Source organism: Trachypithecus francoisi, unplaced genomic scaffold (genome assembly GCF_009764315.1).
Source record: "Trachypithecus francoisi isolate TF-2019V2 unplaced genomic scaffold, Tfra_2.0 Lachesis_group8, whole genome shotgun sequence".
Classification (NCBI taxonomy): domain Eukaryota; kingdom Metazoa; phylum Chordata; class Mammalia; order Primates; family Cercopithecidae; genus Trachypithecus; species Trachypithecus francoisi.
In genome coordinates, this window is record NW_022681473.1 from 52844436 (window position 1) to 52861852 (window position 17417).

At 42.3% G+C, this 17417-nt stretch overlaps 1 protein-coding gene across 7 annotated transcripts in view; it reads right to left on the reverse strand.

Annotated features, from left to right (window-relative positions):
- Nucleotides 1-12192: 12192 nt before the first annotated feature.
- LOC117080870 (F-actin-monooxygenase MICAL2) overlaps nt 12193-17417 on the reverse strand; it is a 253136-nt gene continuing 247911 nt past the window's right edge. For all 7 annotated transcript variants that reach the window (XM_033206238.1, XM_033206236.1, XM_033206235.1 and 4 more), the window contains one exon: nt 12193-16046. In XM_033206238.1, the coding sequence (XP_033062129.1) occupies nt 15862-16046 (185 nt within the window). In that variant the 3' untranslated portion in view covers nt 12193-15861. The remainder of the gene's footprint in view (nt 16047-17417) is intronic.

Here is a 17417-nt window from a genome sequence, read left to right on the forward strand (position 1 = left end):
AGCGAAGGAAACCAGACACAAAAGAGCACATACTGTATAATTCTATTCACATAAAGTTCACAAACAGGCAAAACTACTCTATAATGTTAGAAGTCGGGATATTGATTAGCCTTGGACAGTATAGTGACTAGAATGGGATGGGCGGCATGAGGGAGACCACTGGAGCTGGTAATGTTCTGTTTTCTGATCTGGGTACTGGTTACATGGATATACTCACTTTTAAAAATCAATGGGACATACAAATAGTACTTTCAGCAAATTTTCTGTATGTATTTTATACTTCAATAAAAATCTACAGCTGGGCATGGTGGCTCACGCCTGTAATCTCAGCACTTTGGGAGGCTGAGCTGGGCGGATTGCTTGAGTTTGGAATTCAAGGCCAGCCTTGACAACATGGCAAAAACCTGTCTCTACAAAAAATAGAGACATGTTGGTTTGCTGCACCCATCAACTTGTCATTTACATTAGGTATTTCTCCTAATTCTATCCCTCCCCCAGCCCCCACCCCCAAACAGGCCCTGGTGTGTGATGTTCCCCGCCCTGTGTCCATGTGTCTCATTGTTCAACTCCCACCTATGAGTGAGAACATGCGGTGTTTGGTTTTCTGTCCTTGTGATAGCTTCCTTAGAATGATGGTTTCCAGCTTCATCCTTGTCCCTTCAAAGGACATGAACTCAACCTTTTTTATGGCTGCATAGTATTCCATGGTGTATATGTGTATATGTGCCACATTTTCTTAATCTGGTTTATCATTGATGGACATTTGGGTTGGTTCCAAGTCTTGGCTATTGTGAATAGTGCCGCAATAAACATACATGTGCGTGTGTCTTTATAGTAGGATGATTTATAATCCTTTGGATATTTACCCAGTAATGGCATAGCTGGGTCAAATGATATTTCTAGCTCTAGATCCTTGAGGAATCACCACACTGTCTTTCACAATGGTTGAACTAATTTATACTGCCACCAACAGTGTAAAAGTGTTTCTATTTCTTCACATCCTCTCCAGCATCTGTTGATTCCTGACTTTTTAATGATTGCCATTCTGACTGACATGAGATGGTATCTCATTGTGGTTTTGATCCGCATTTCTCTGATGACCATTGATGATGAGCATTTTTTCATATGTTTGTTGGCTGCATAAATGTCTTCTTCTGAGAAGTGTCTGTTCATATCCTTTGCCCACTTGTTAATGGGGTTGTTTTTTTCTTGTAAATTTGTTTAAGTTCTTTGTTGATTCTGGATATTAGCCCTTTGTTAAATGGGTAGATTGCAAAGATTCTCTCCCATTCTGTAGGTTGCCTGCTCACTCTGATGATAGTTTCTTTTGCTGTGCAGAAACTCTTTAGTTTAATTAGATCTTATATGTCTATTTTGGCTTTTGTTGCCATTGCTTTTGGTGTTTTAGTCATGAAGTCTTTGCCCATGCCTATGTCCTGAATGGTACTGCCTAGGTTTTCTTCTAGGGTTTTTATGTTGTTAGGTCTTACATTTAAGTCTTTAATCCATCTTGAGTTAATTTTTGTATACAGTATAAGGAAGGGATCCAGTTTCCGCTTTCTACATATGGCTAGCCAATTATCCCGGCACCATTTATTAAATAAGGAATCCTTTTCCCGTTGTTTGTTTTTGTCAGGTTTGTGAAAGCTCAGATGGTTGTAGATGTGAGGTGTTATTTCTGAGGCCTCTTTTCTGTTCCATTGGTCTATATATCTGTTTTGGTTACTGTAGCCTTGTGGTGTAGTTTGAAGTCAGGTAGCATGATGCCTCCAGCTTTGCTCTTTTGGCTTAGGATTGTCTTGGCTATGCAGGCTCTTTTTTGGTTCCATATGAACTTTAAAGTAGTTTTTTCCAATTCTGTGAAGAAAGTCAGTGGTAGCTTGATGGGGATAGCATTGAATCTATAAATTACTTTGGGCAGTATGGCCATTTTCACAATATTGATTTTTCCTATCCATGAGCATGGAATGTTCTTCGATTTGTTTGTGTCTTCTTTTATTTCGTTGAGCAGTGGTTTGTAGTTCTCCTTGAAGAGGTCCTTCACATCCCTTGTAAGTTGGATTCCTAGGTATTTTATTCTCTTTGTAGTAATTGTGAATGGGAGTTCACTCATGATTTGGATCTCTGTCTATTATTCGTGTATAGGAATGCTTGTGATTTTTGCACATTGATTTTGTATGCTGAGACTTTGCTGAAGTTGCTTATCAGCTTAAGGAGATTTTGGGCTGAGACAATGGGGTGTTCTAAATATACAATCATGTCATCTGCAAATAGAGACAATTTGACTTCCTCTTTTCCCAATTGAATACCCTTTATTTCTTTCTCTTGCCTGATTGCCCCAGCCAGAACTTCCAACACTATGTTGAATAGGAGTGGTGAGAGAGGGCATCCTTGTCTTGTGCCAGTTTTCAAAGGGAATGCTTCCGGGTTTTGCCCATTCAGTAAGATATTGGCTGTGGGTTTGTCATAAATAGCTCTTATTTTTTGAGATATATTCCATCAATACCTAGTTTATTGAGAGATTTTAGCATGAAAGACTGTTGAATTTTGTCAAAGGCCTTTTCTTTTTTTTTTTTTTTTTTTTTTTTTTTTTGAGGCAGAGTCTCACTCTGTCACCCAGACTGGAGTGCAGTGGCGCAATCTCGGCTCACTGCAAGCTCCGCCTCCCGGGTTTACGCCATTCTCCTGCCTCAGCCTCCCGAGTAGCTGGGACTACAGGCGCCCGCCACCTCGCCCGGCTAGTTTTTTGTATTTTTAGTAGAGACGGGGTTTCACCATGTTAGCCAGGATGGTCTCGATCTCCTGACCTCGTGATCCGCCCGTCCGGCCTCCCAAAGTGCTGGGATTACAGGCTTGAGCCACCGCGCCCGGCCAGGCCTTTTCATCTATTGAGATAATCATGTGGTTTTTGTCATTGGTTCTGTTTATGTGATGGATTACCTTTATGGATTTGCATATGTTGAACCAGCCTTGAATCCCAGGAGTGAAGCTGACTTGATCATGGTGGATAAGCTTTTTGATGTGCTGCTGGATTCGGTTTGCCAGTATTTTATTGAGGATTATCACGTCAATGTTTATCAGGGATATTGGCCTAAAATTCTCTTTTTCCGTTGTGTCTCTACCAGGCTAGCCTCATAAAATGAGTTAGAGAGGATTCCCTCTTTTTCTATTGATTGAAATAGTTTCTGAAAGAATGGTACCAGCTCCTCTTTGTACCTCTGATAGAATTCAACTGTGAATCTGTCTGGTCCTGGACTTTTTTTCGTTGGTAGGCTATTAATTATTGCCTCAATTTCAGAACCAGTTATTGGTCTATTCAGAGATTCAACTTCTTCCTGGTTTAGTCTTGGGAGGTTGTATGTGTCCAGGAATTTATCCATTTTTTCTAGATTTTCTAGTTTATTTGCATAGAGGTGTTTATAGTATTCTCTGATGGTAGTTTGTATTTCTGTGGGATCGGTAGTGACATCCCCTTTATCATTTTGTATTGCATCTATTTGATTCTTCTCTCTTTTCTTCTTTGTTAGTCTTGCTAATGGTCTATTTTGTTGATCTTTTCAAAAAACCAGCTCCAGGATTCATTGATTTTTTTGAAAGCATTTTTATGTCTCTATCTCCTTCAGTTCTGCTCTGATCTTAGTCATTTCTTGCTTTCTGCTAGCTTTTGAATTTGTTTGCTCTTTCTTCTCTAGTTCTTTTAATTGTGATGTTAGGGTGTCAATTTTAGATCTTTCCTGCTTTCTTTTGTGGGCACTTAGTGGTATAAATTTCCCTCTACACACTGCTTTAAATGTGTCCCAGAGGTTCTATACATTGTGTCTTTATTCTCATTGGTTTCAAAGAACATCTTTATTTCTGCCTTCATTTTGTTATTTACCCAGTACTCACTTAGGAGCAGGTTGTTCAGTTTCCATGTAGTTGTGCAGTTTTGAGTGAGTTTCTTAATCCTGAGTTCTAATTTGATTGCACTGTGGTCTGAGAGATAGTTTGTTGTGATTTCTGTTCTTTTACATTTGCTGAGGAGTGTTTTATTACCAATTATGTGGTAGATTTTAGCATAAGTGTGATGCAGTGCTGAGAAGAATGTATATTCTGTTGATTTGGGGTGGAGAGCTCTGTAGATGTCTATTAGATCTGCTTGGTCCACAGCTGAGTTCAAGTCCTGGATATCCTTGTTAACCTTCTGTCTCGTTGATCTGTCTAATATTGACAGTGGGGTGTTAAAGTCTCCCATTGTTATTCTGTGGGAGTCTAAGTCTCTTCATAGGTCTCTAAGGACTTGCTTTATGAATCTGGGTGCTCCTGTATTGGGTGCATATATATTTAGGAAAGTTAGCTCTTCTTGGTGAATTGATCCCTTTACCAGTATGTAATGGCCTTCTTTGTCTCTTTTGATCTTTGTTTAAAGTCTGTTTTATCAGAGATTAGAATTGCAACCCCTGATGTGTTTTGTTTTGTTTTGTTTTGTTTTGCTTTCCATTTGCTTGGTAGATCTTCCTCCATCCCTTTATTTTGATACTATGTGAGATGGGTCTCCTGAATATAGCACACTGATGGGTCTTGACTCTGTATCCAATTTGCCAGTCTGTGTCTTTTAATTGGGGAGTTTAGCCCACTTACATTTAAGGTTAATATTGTTATGTTTGAATTTGATGCTGTCATTATGATATTAGCTGGTTATTTTGCTCATTAATTGATGCAGTTTCTTCATAGTGTCATTGGTCTTTACCATTTGGGGATGTTTTTGCAGTGGCTGGTACTGATTGTTTCTTTAGTGCTTCCTTCAGGAGCCCTTGTAAGGCAGGCCTGGTGGTGAAAAAATCTCTCAGTATTTGCTTGTCTGTAAAGGATTTTATTTCTCCTTCACTTATGAAGCTTACTTTGGCTGGATATGAGATTCTGGGTTGAAAATTCTTTTCTTTAAGAATGTTGAATATTGGCCCTTACTCTCTTCTGGCTTGTAGTGTTCCTGCTGAGAGATCTGCTGTTAATTTGATGAGCTTCCCTTTGTGGGTAACCTGACCTTTCTCTCTGGCTGCCCTTAACATTTTTTTCCTTCAATTCAACCTTGGTGAATCTGACAATTATGTGTCTTGGGGTTGCTCTTCTCAAGGAGTATCTTTGTGGTGTTCTCTATATTTCCTGAATTTGAATATTGGCCTGCCTTGCTAGGTGAGGGATGTTCTCCTGGATAACATCCTGAAGAGTGTTTTCTAACTTGGTTCCATTCTCCCCATCACTTTCTGGTGTTACCAGGGGGTCCTTGCTCCCAGAGCTCCCAAGATGGTGGTGGGCCACTTCCAAGATGGTGGCATGCCTCGTATTCTCTGACCTGGGGTTCAGGGCCTCACAGATTCCAAGGAATGGAATCTTGGGCCATGCAGTGAGTGTTATATATCTATTAGAAGCCGTGGGTCACGGAAGAGAACTGTGGAACCCAGTGACTAGTGTTCAGCTCGATTAGGACGAACCCAGGCACTTAGCCATGCAGGAACAATGGCAAGCCTTTAGCCTGATCGGGAGTGGCAATGGGTGCCTTGCTGGATCAGGAGCACAGCGGACACCCTGCTGGATCCAAAGGGATGGAAGTCAGTGGTGGGTCTGCAACAGCAGCAAACAGCAGTGGTGGACAGCAAGCGAAAGCTCAGCTCAAGCCATAACAAACACAGGCCAGAAGAGTGCAGTTGCAAGATTCAATAGAGTGAGATAGAGTGAAAACAGAGCTCCGATACAAAGAGGGGGGACGCAAAGGGGGTTGTGGTTGCCGGCTCGAATGCCTGGGTTTATATTCTGATCATTGTCCCTCCTGCTATGCTCTCAGGCAACAGATGATTGGCTATTTCTTTACCTCCTGTTGTTGCCTAATTAGCATTTTAGTGAGCTCTTCTTATATCTGATTGGTTGAGTGTGAGCTAAGTTGCAAGCCCCTTGTCTAAAGGTGGAAGTGATCACCTTCCCAACTAGGCTTAGGGATTCTTAGTCGGCCTAGGAAATCCAGCTAGTCCTGTCACTCACCAGTACACCAATCAAACATGTATTTGGTCTTTTCACATAGTCCCATATTTCTTGGAGGCTTTGTTTGTTTCTTTTCACTCTTTTCTCTCTAATCTTGTCTTCTTGCTTTATTTCATTAATTTGATATTCAATCACTGATATCCTTCTTCCACTTGATTGAATTGGCTATTAAAGTTTGTGCATGCATCAGGAAGTTCTCGTGCCGTGGTTTTCAGCTCCATCAGGTAATTTAAGGTCTTCTCTACGCTGTTTATTCTAGTTAGTCATTTGTCTAACCTTTTTTCAAGGTTTTTAGCTTCCTTGTGATGGGTTAGAATATGCTTCTTTAGCTCGGAGAAGTTTGTTATTACCGACCTTCTGAGGCCTACTTCTGTCAACTCATCAAACTCATTCTGCATCCAGTTTTGTTCTGTTGCTGGTGAGGAGCTGTGATCTTTTGGAGAAGAGATGCTCTGTTTTTTGGAATTTTCAGTTTTTCTGCTCTGGCTTCTCCCCATCTTTGTGGTTTTTGATCTTTGATGTTGGTGACCTACAGATGGGGTTTTGCTGTGGATGTCCTTTTTGTTGATATTGATGCTATTCCTTTCTGTTTGTTAGTTTTCTTTCTAACAGTCAGACCCCTCAGCTGCAGGTCTGTTGGAGTTTGCTGGAGTTCCACTCTAGATCCTGTGTGCTGGGTATCACCAGTGGAGGCTGCAGAGCAGCAGGTATTGCTGCCTGATCCTTCCTCTGGAAGCTTTGTCCCAGAGAGGCACCCACCTGTTTGAGGTGTCTGTCGGCCCCTACTGGGAGGTGTTTCCCAGTCAGGTTACATGGGTCAAGGACCTGCTTGAGGAGGCAGTCTGTCCATTCCCTGAGCTCGAACACCATGCTGAGAGAACCATTGCTCTCTTCAGAGCTGTCAGACAGGAATGTTTAAGTCTGTGGAAGCTGTCTGCTGCCTTTTGTTCTACTGTGCCCTGCCCCCAGAGGTGGAATCTACAGAGGCAGTAGGCCTTGCTGAGCTGCAGTGGGCTCTGCCCAATTTGTGCTTCCCAGCCTCTTTGTTTACACTGTGAGCTACTAAAGCCTCAGCAATGGCAGACAGCCCTCCCTCCACCAATCTGCAGCGTCGCAAGTCAATCTCAGACTGCTATGCTAGCAGTGAGCAAGGCTCCATGGGCATGGGGCCTGCCAAGCCGGGCATGGGAGGTTATCTCCTGGTCTGCCAGTTGCTAATACTGTGGGAAAAGCACAGTATTTGGTCAGCAGTGTACCATTTCTCCAGGTACAGCCTGTCACAGCTTCCCTTGACTAGGAAAGGGAAGTCCCTTGACCCCTTGCGCTTCCTGGGTGAGATGACGCCCTGCCCTGCTTCAGCTCACCCACCATGGGCTGTACGCAGTCCAATCAGTCCCAATGAGATGAACCAGATACCTCAGTTTGAAATGCAAGAATCATCTATCTTCTGTGTTGATCTCACTAGGAGCTGCAGACCAGAGCTATTCTTATTTGGCCATCTTAAAAGCACCCTTTTTTTTTTTCTTTAGACTGAGTCTCCCTCTGTCCCCCAGGTTGGAGAGCAGTGGCATGATCTTGGCTCACTGCAACCTCCGCCTCCTGGGTTCAAGCGATTCTCCTGCTTCAGCCTCCTGAGTAGCTGGGATTACAGGCGCACACCATCATGCCTGGCTAATTTTTGTATTTTTAGTAGAGACAGGGTTTCACCATGTTGGTCAGGCTGGTCTTGAATTCCTGACCTCGTGATCCACCTGCCTTGGCCTCCCAACATGCTGGGATTACAGGCATGAGCCATTGGGCCCGGCCAAGCTATTAGTATGTCATTTGAGACTCATGCATGATATTACCATCACCACCATTTTATGGACAAGTAATTCAAAACCCAGAATTTAAATCATGGGCTAGAGATCACATGTGGCCAATAACTTAGAGACTAATACTACAGCTTTCAGGATCTGTTCTGTCAAATATCTATAGGATCCATACTTTTTAACTAAGATTATCATCCTTCAGAATAAAGACTATATTTTTCAGCTAGGTGTGATCACATGGCCAAATTCTGACCAACAGGATGTAAACAAGAGTGTCATGTGGCAGCTTCCAGGAACTGTCCTAAAAAGATAGATGGGAAATGGATATCCAGCCTCTCATATTATCAGACTATATAATCTAGGCCAATTCTCCCACTGAGAACAAATGGAAAAGCTGGACAACATTAAAAAAAAAAAAAAAAGCACTAGAAAGCAAATGAAACTCACAGGGCTAAGATCTTGGAAAAGAAAAAAATCCCCAGAGAGGAGAGCCTGCTGCTTTGGGCCCACTTTTCCCTTAGGGACATCTGTTAATTTCAGATGAAGCAGTCAGAGACGGGGAGAAGTTGTGCCAACCTAACAAGGACAAGTAGAAAAAAGTTCAGGTGCCACCCAAATGGGGGAACCCCCAGCAAACCTTCCAAAAGAGTCCACTCTCCAGGTGCAATGGCCCATGCTTGTAATCCCTGCACTTTGGGAGGCCAGGGTGGGAGGATCACTTGGGATCAGGAGTTCGAGACCAGCCTGTCAACATACCAAGACCACCCCTGACCCTCTCTACCAGAAAAAAAGAAAAAAAGTTAGCCAGGTGTAGAAGCACATGCCTGTAGTCCCACCTACTCCAAAGGCTGAGGTAGGAGGACCTCTTGAACCCAGGGGCTCGAGGCTGCAGTGAGCTATGATCATACCACTGAGCACCTGGGCAACAGAGCAAGACTCTGTTTCTAAAAAACAAATGAACAAACCTGGAAGAGCCTACTCGACAAGGAGATCATAAAAATATTTTCAGTTAAAAAAAAAACTGAGAAAAAATATTAATAGTTGATCCAAACAAGAGGAAATACTGAAGTGAATGGCAGAAGGAAAATCATCCCAAGTGAGAGTAAGTATATGGGTAAGCCTAAAAGCCTATTCACTATACAAATAAACAGAAATAATACAGGATTTTAAAATATAAATCAAATTAAAATACACAAGAGCAGAAGCATTCAAATTGGGAGGTGAATACATGGAGTTAAGTGTTTTAAGATCCAGGCATTGTCTGGGAAGAAGTAAAAGTAGCAATTTCTACTGGACTCTGATAAATCCAAGATTATGTTATAATCTCTAGGGTAATCATTAAAGGAATAATAAAAGAGTAACTATAAGTACCAAGATAATGGAAAGAAAATTGAAGTCTAGGTGCTCCATTCAGATTTCATAAATTACATGTGATCTATATCTGTCATATAGAAGGAAGCTTTTCTTTTGTATTCTATTATCTATTTATTTTACTGGGTTGCTTTTTATTGAATAGATTAAAAACCCAGGAGAGAGGTAAACCAATCATATCAAAGCAAATTAAGGCAAAATTCAAGCGCAAAGTGACTTTCACTAGGAAAAGATATTCTTCCTAAATGTGAAGGCCATCTGTTATGGGTTGAATTGTGTCCTCTAAAAAAGATATGTTGAAGCTCTAACACCCAGTGCTTCAGAATGGGATCCTGGAAGTAGGGTCATTGCCAATGTCATTAGTTGTTAAAAGTTGTATTTAGGTCATACTGGAATATGGTGGGCACCTAATCCAATGCGACTTGTATCTTTATGGGAAGAGGAAAATATGGACACAGACATGCACAGAGGGAATGTGATGCAAAGATACAGGAAGAAGATGGCCATTGGAGTGATGCAACCACAAGCCAAGGGATGTCTGGGACTTCCAGAATGTGGAGGAGGCGACGAAGAATCCTCCCCTAGAGTCTCAGAGGGAACTCATGGCTCAGCAGACACCTTAACTTTGGATTTCTAGCCTCCAGGACTGGAGGATAATAAATTTCTACTGTTTTAAACCTGCTGTACTTTGTGACAGCAGCCCTAGGAGTCTCTCACTCTTCCAGATCACACTGACCTCAGGAAGGATCAGGGAGAGGAAAATCAAGAACTCAGTGTCATCTCAATGGCCTGGGACGTAGACCATACACCATCTAAGGGAAAAATGGCATCCCCTGCAGATCAAGATGAGGGTTTTACAAAAGCTCTGGGTCCCAATCAATAATCAGAGTTATCTGACCACAGCAAAGCAGGATGGGGAAGAGAGAAGCCAGCCAGAGCCTCTTGGGGATCTCTTTGATCACTGCAAGCAAGGTGTGCTCCTTAGGATGAAAGGAATGTGTGAGAAATGAAATGCCTGTGGAGTGGGGGTCTTAAGGGACAAGCCTCACTGCATGTCCCCCTTGGGAACTCTGGGATAGTAGTGGTGGCCTTTGAAGGTCAGCCTGCTGGTGAGCATGTCCTCCAGGAGTTCTACCTGGCTGGGTGAAGGCTGTCTAGGTGGCAGGGATGAAGTGCGAGAATAGGACTTCTCTTGCTGGGCAGGGAAGTCACAGGACAGGAGGAAGTTGGACAACCTCAGCCTTAGTTGGTAACATGGTAGAGTGAGGGCAGGGCTGTTTTTGAGAATCACACAGGATGATGCCACTCAAATAGTCTCTGATTCAGCCAAGGGGGAATGAGTCCAAAGTTCTGTGAGACAGATGACCTGCTCACCTACCCTTCAGGAGTAATAATGAACTATAGCCAGTGGTGGAGAGATTTTCTCACCTGAGCATGATAGCTGAGGGCCAGCTGCAGAAGTGAAGCCCTAAAATCAGTAGTTCCTCCTTGGGTAATCTCACAGAGGAATGAAGAACACACAGGTAAACAAGAGCACAGCAATGCTTTTAAGGGCAGAAAGCAGTAGGTATGAGCCACTGCAGACCCAGCCAGGCAAGGGGGAATACCTGGGGCCCCAGTGATTATACTGGTGTGTGGTCCATGTCCCAGGCCACTGAGATTATACCCACGGTCTTGATTTTCCCCTCCCTAATTCTTTCCTAGGTCAGTGTGATCTGGAGGAGTGAGAGACTCCGCTTCCATCTTTTTTCGGGAAGATATTATAGCTATTCAGACGTTTGATGTTTCCTTTTAGGGAGGAAGGTTGGAAGTATTATATCTAACAACGAAATGGAACCAAATCACCAAGGCCAGATGTTGTCTGCTGGAAACACTAAAGGGTATACTTGAAAGAGAATTGGCCAAAGAGCTGTGCAAGGGGCTGGACATCCAGTCAGCAGAGGGCAGTCCGAAGACATGGTCTCCAAAGAGATTCCACGAGCACTCTAGTAGTCAGACGAAATCAGAGAGGTGGCAGAGTTCTGAGGAGTGAGTTTCCTGGCCTAGTTCACCTGGTAGGTGAGAAGAGCTGAGTTCACAGTAGCTGTTACCATTATCTGGGTTAGAAGGGCTGGGTGAAGGGCACTGTGATGTTTGGTTTTGCTTTCTTTTATTTCTAAGTGAACTGGGAGAGGGAGAGAGCATGAAATTACCAAGTGTGCCCTGAAGGCTCAGAGATGGTGAGTTGCAGCAGTGGCTGAGAGTCTGCAGCTCTGGGAGCATAAGGAGGTCAGCTGAGCCCCAAGGAAAACTTGCAAAGCGCCATCAGAGGTGGCTGTTGCTTGGAGCTCTTCACTGCACACATTAGTGCTGGTAAAACAGGAGCTTTCATCTGCAGTTATGTGTATTTGCTGTTGATGTTCAATGGAAAAATAAATCATTTCAAATATTTGATCAGCAGACAAAAGCTTTCAAACAAAGGGGGCACCTTCATGTGGAATGATGGGAGCTCCTGGGACTGACGGGTTGATTACTGTGATGTGGCAATTCTGGTGTATCCTGCACTCGTAGTTTAAGAATATGCATGTTCTGGGGTTAAGAAAAGAGGTAAAACGAACAAACTAAAAGAGTGTGACTTGAAGGAAGAGGCTAGTTCTGCGTAGAAGGAAACATTCCTGTTGAGTGAATTAAATGCAAAACCAGGTGAGAGAAAGGTGAGAGAAAGGGGGAGCCTGGGGCTACCATAAGCCTCATCCCTCCCCTTCCCCAGCCTTGAAAACAGCTTTCTTTGTTGAAGGAATACACCTGAGGTGAGCCTTCTTCGCTCCTCCTCCCATTCAAATCCAATTTGCTGGTCAGGTAAGTCCTTCCAGATGCCCTGTGGTAATAAAATCTCCTGGGTTAATTAACAGATTCCCACACAAAATCAAAGCCTTGCCCAGGCTCTTTCACTGAGAAGAAATAAATGAAATGGATGCTGCCCTCAGAGGTGCCAAACCAAGCCCACATGAAAATGTTTTGATTTCTGAGACACAAAACCGTTTATTTTTGATTCATTTCAGTATCTATAGCCGTGCACAAATAACACATTTCCATCCACATGAATAGTTCCCAATTGTTGGAGCAAATTAATCTTTTACAAGCTACTCAGCAGTGAGGTTAGAAGATAAACAGTAGATGAAATCGTACACTTTCCCCTGTATGTGAACTTTCTTATTACAATAAACTCCTACATTTGAGCTCACCACATCCAATGACTGCCGCTCTCTGTTCATGTGGCGGCCCCGCCTGCCCCCTGCCACCTCTGCCCTACTGGGGTAGTTCTCTGATCAACCACCAGGGTGGGGCATGCTGCCATTTTCAGTTTGGAAGGAAAAGCCTGTAAATCTGCTTCCTGGGAAGAGCGACACTGCTGAATTGTCATTTGCCTCCAGAATGCAGAAAACATCAATTTCATTGCAGCTCATCAGGGCTGGAAACACCTGCCACTTCCTTTCTCAGTTGCAACTAACATGGTGCATCTTGGCATTGATTGATTCCAAGCAGCCTAACACTGCCAAAGTCAAGGTTTAAATGAAACAGTACAACCTGATATTATTTTTCAGTTTTAGAAACACAAACTTATTTTTATTGCCAAAGAAGCACTGTGATAGTGGGGGATATTCTTTATGCTTGAGATAAACGTGAGTAGAATAGGTTGATGCTTATAATAAAAAAAGATTTTTCATCTTTGTATTTGGGGATGGTACCTATTTCTTGATCTTTGTATTTATTTGGAGGTGGAGTTAAGGACTAATATTCTTTCTGTATCTCAGCATCTGGCACAGGGCTGCAGAACCCCATGGGCATTCAGAGGATGTTAAATAAATAGACTAATAAATCAATGGTTTGGGACAGCAAGCTTAAGAAATGTCCTCTTGGCCCAACTTAGGTACAAGTCTGCCCTTATAACTATCATAAACACTTTGATTTAACAAGAAACTGTGTGAGACTGACTGTGAAATATGACCTGAGGCTGGGCTTTCTGTCCCATTTGGAGTCCTATATAGTTTGGCCTTGATCACATTCACTAGTGCCCTTTTATGGGGCAGTGCAGACTCTGTGCATTTTCATCATAATCCTACTCATATTGCATACAGAGAAACTGTCTTCAAAATGTACAGTATTTTATACTTTGATAGTCTTAGAACGCTCTCTCTTGCAAATAAGGAATGGAATCATTTTAGATAGTTCAACAGACACAATATTTGTGTCCACTGGAAATGTTGAAATGGTTTTTATGTACTAGTAAAACAGAAAGACCCAGTGTATGTAGAAAACTGTTAAGGATGAAGTTTATGTTTTAACTTGGCCAGATAAAACTGAGCCATAAACCACAGAGCACAGCCTGTGAAAGAAAGTGAACAAATTGCTTCTCTCATCTATTAACAGAATACTAGGGGCCAAACCACCTTCTCTGTTGGCCCTCTTGGGAGACTCATTCTTTGGGATGGAAATATAACAAATTAAAATAAGTGACAATTAATTCTCTTGCACAATAACAACTCAAATATGACACACTTTGAATATCATCTGTTAAATGTATGCAAGCATCAAAGGATGCACTTTTATGCAACTGACAGAAAAGCCTGAGGTCTGAATATTTCTGCATATTCTAGAATGAAAACTGAAATTATAAATCTTTTTCTTATACTGAGTTGATATTCCTGTGCATCTATAATCTTACCTCTAAATGCCTGATAGCTGAAATCTTTAATACTATACAACTCACTGCCCCAAACATCTGGGTTATTTGTATATTAAATAGCTTATGTACCAATTTCTTAGTGCTAATAGGTCTTCTCCAAATTATAACACCTGGAAACCTGAATTATGAGGAAATGATATTATCAATTATCACCAATACACAAATAAATAAAAATAGATAAATATCCAGAAGTGGTACAGTTTTCATAGGTAGGTAGGTAGGTAGTAGGTAGGTGCCTCCTCATATTGCCTAATAATAGAATTCAGGCACTGGAAGACCTGATTCTTATTTAAAAAAAAAAAGGGGGGAAGGAAGGAAAGAAAAGGAAAAAGAACTGCAACCTTTGGAACTTGGTATAACACAGAAAGGTTGTACTTAAATGTAATCCAAAGCATTGGCTAACTCAGAGGAAATTCAGTTATACATCTAATTTCTGGCTTGTCAGCTGGCCAGATTGGTGTGCGCAGAGAGCGTCTCTGACAGAAGTGGTTCATGGATCGATTTGAGAGAAATCTGGTCTCCAGTCAGAGCCAACTGTTGAAGAGCACCTTTTGTCTAATGACACATTTAAACACTTGCCGAAATGAGGGCAGCCAAATATACAACCAAGAGTTCTTTAGTGTTTCTCTTATCAATAATAGACTAAATCTTCAAAGAATCCCATTGAGCAAAAACAATCAAATGTTTTATGACAACACATTACCATATTAAATCTTCTCTTCTTTGGCCCCCATGGGAACTGTCATAATGCCCCAGGAATTCCAACATGTCAGCACACAAACTCCGTCTTCCAGCTTTCTTTTCAAACTGAAATGTCATTAAAAAAATCCATGACCCAGTTTGGGATTTGGTAAATAGGGTTACTGCATTCAGCCCTCCCTCTAAGTCAGAAATGGTTTTGTCCTTGCTCTATAGAGTTCCTGGGGAGAGGGAGAGATACTTCTCTCTTTGAGTCTAAGAAGCCCACAAGCAAGAAGCATTCCTTCTCTTGTACCCTAGTGTGCTCAGTTTCAGTAGCAGCACCAACATCACTAATATTTTATCAACAAATAAAAGAAATCTCCCCCCCCTTTTTTTTTTTTGCCATCATCAACACTTACTTAAAAAGTACTTTAAAATCATTCTCTTTCTGAAAATGCTTTTCGTTATTTTCCAGGGTCCATAAAAAGCATAGCATGGGGACAAAAAGCTTTTCTAAGCCAGCAGTGTTTGGTGAACACTAACAATCCCACTGGTATAAAGTTAAAGTTTTATTTCCTTTTTTCTTTTCTTCTTAAAATAAAACTAAGGCTCAAATGTTCTATTAAGCTCTCATTGCTTATGTATATTATATTAAGGCTTATAAATGCACCTGGTAAATGAAATTCACCCTGGATTGAATTAACACCTGCTATATGAGTTATTTGCTTTATGTAATCAGTAATCTCAAGGTTTCTCCTCTTTCTCTGGAAACACAATTTAAATATTAACCTAATCTTTAAACTGCGGCTGCTTCTTTCTGACATTTGGAAACCGGTCATCCATACAAAAAAGGCAAATATGGATATATTAATGAAAAGGCAGCTTCTCAGACATCTTAAAGTATGTAACTCAATGAATTGGGAAGGAAAATGATAAAAGCAGCAGCAAAGTCAAGTCTTTGTGTCCCTTTCTAGGGAAAACAATGCTGGTCATCTGCCAACAACACCTCCAGTCTGAGAGCCTGGCTGAAGTTGACTGCCAATTGCCAAAGAGTTTTTGGGTTTTCTTCATTATAATCTCTGGAAGGACCTTGGGAAGCTGCCATGCGTGCAAGAGAATTTTAATTTTAAGAAATGCAGTAGGGTATAACTTAAGTTCCAGGGAGATAAATCCTGCAGAAGGACCCACGAGGGTGTGTGGTGAACTTGGCCTGATCCGGTCCCAATGTGCAGCCAGGGAGAGGGACTATGGGCCTCCTCAAGTCCTGCTCAGCTGACAGCCTCTGGAGAATATGAAGCTTTCAAAGTGCTGGTCCTCGGCTTTTTCTCTGACGCGTTGTTCCTCTAAGGAATCGACGAGTTTATTCCTTTGCTCAATCACTTGCATCAGCTCGGTGAATATTTCTTGCTCTTCATTTAGATCCTTCTCGTCTTTCTGGCTCTCTAAAGAAAAAAAAGAAAAACAACATTGGGCTCAGGGAAGATTGGGCCCCAGGAGAGTTCTTGGCATGGACATTCTCAATTGTTATGGACTTGTTCTGCCTTTAATTTTAATGGAGAAAACAAGGAAATGAATTTAACACCAAGGAACTATTACCACCCTTAAAGCGAGAGATGAGAAAGGTGGGTGCGGTGAAGCAGTTCCCTCAGTTTTCATCTTGAAGATATGTACAAAGTGACAGGGAAAACCCCTTTGTAACAAAAAGAATTTAATACCAGCCAAACCCTATCAAGTCCCCCAACCTTCCCTCTGCCACAAACAGAAGCTAACAAAACAACAAAAAGGTGGTTCCCATAAACATATCTGAGCCACAGCAAAGAAATCTGTGAGAAGTTTCTAAGTAAACCAGCTGCACCAGTGGCTACTCTTTCAATGATCAGAATTTTTTTTTTTTTTTGAGATGGAGTCTCACTCTGTTGCCCAGGCTGGAGAGCAGTGGTGCGGTCTCAGCTCACTGCAACCTCCACCTCCCAGATTCTCCTGCCTCAGCCTCCTGAGTAGCTGGGATTACAGGCACCTCCCACCACGCCTGGTCAATTTTTTGTGTTTTTAGTAGAGACAGTGTTTCACCATGTTGGCCAGGCTGGTCTTGAACTCCTGACCTTGTGAGCAGCCCACCTAAGCCTCCCAAAGTGCTGGGATTACAGGCGTGAGCCACAGCGCCCGGCCAGAATCTTTTTCATGTGTAGTTAATGACAAACTGTAGCCTTTTGTGTAGGGACCACAGGGAAACAAAGTGAGGCTACAACTGTCTGATAGAAAGGTGTTTCCACACTGACTTTGCTTTTCCCTTTGTCTTCTCGAGTACCTGACCTTCTTGATAATTGGCCTGAGGCATTCAGTTGCCTGGGGGAGATAGGATTGTTAGAAAATGAAAGGAGAGAGTAGGAAACAAGTAGTAATGAGCTTTGGCCACAGAACACAGGATTCTGAAGCCAGATTTAAGTCTTGTCAAGCAGATGATTGCCTTAGGAGAAGTCTTTCTAAATTCCTAAAGCCCTCTGTCTAACCCATGGAGGACTGGGTGAGGAGCCTTATCCCAGAGTAGAGAGGGTGCCACTGTCCCTCATCAGGCTTAGCTCTGAGGTCTGGGCCAGGGAGCAGGTAGGTCTGATGAAAGGGAGACAAAGAAACACCACCCCTTTGCACCTCAAGTTTTAAGCAGAGAGAAGAGAGAAGCAGGAGGGGCAGAGGGTTAGAGCCCCATGCTCAGTCTCTCCATTCTGGGCCTTGGAAGCCCCACAAGGGGCAGGAAATGTCATATCTCATTTGATGAGAACAGTGGGAGTGGGAGATGGATGGGCACAGGACTC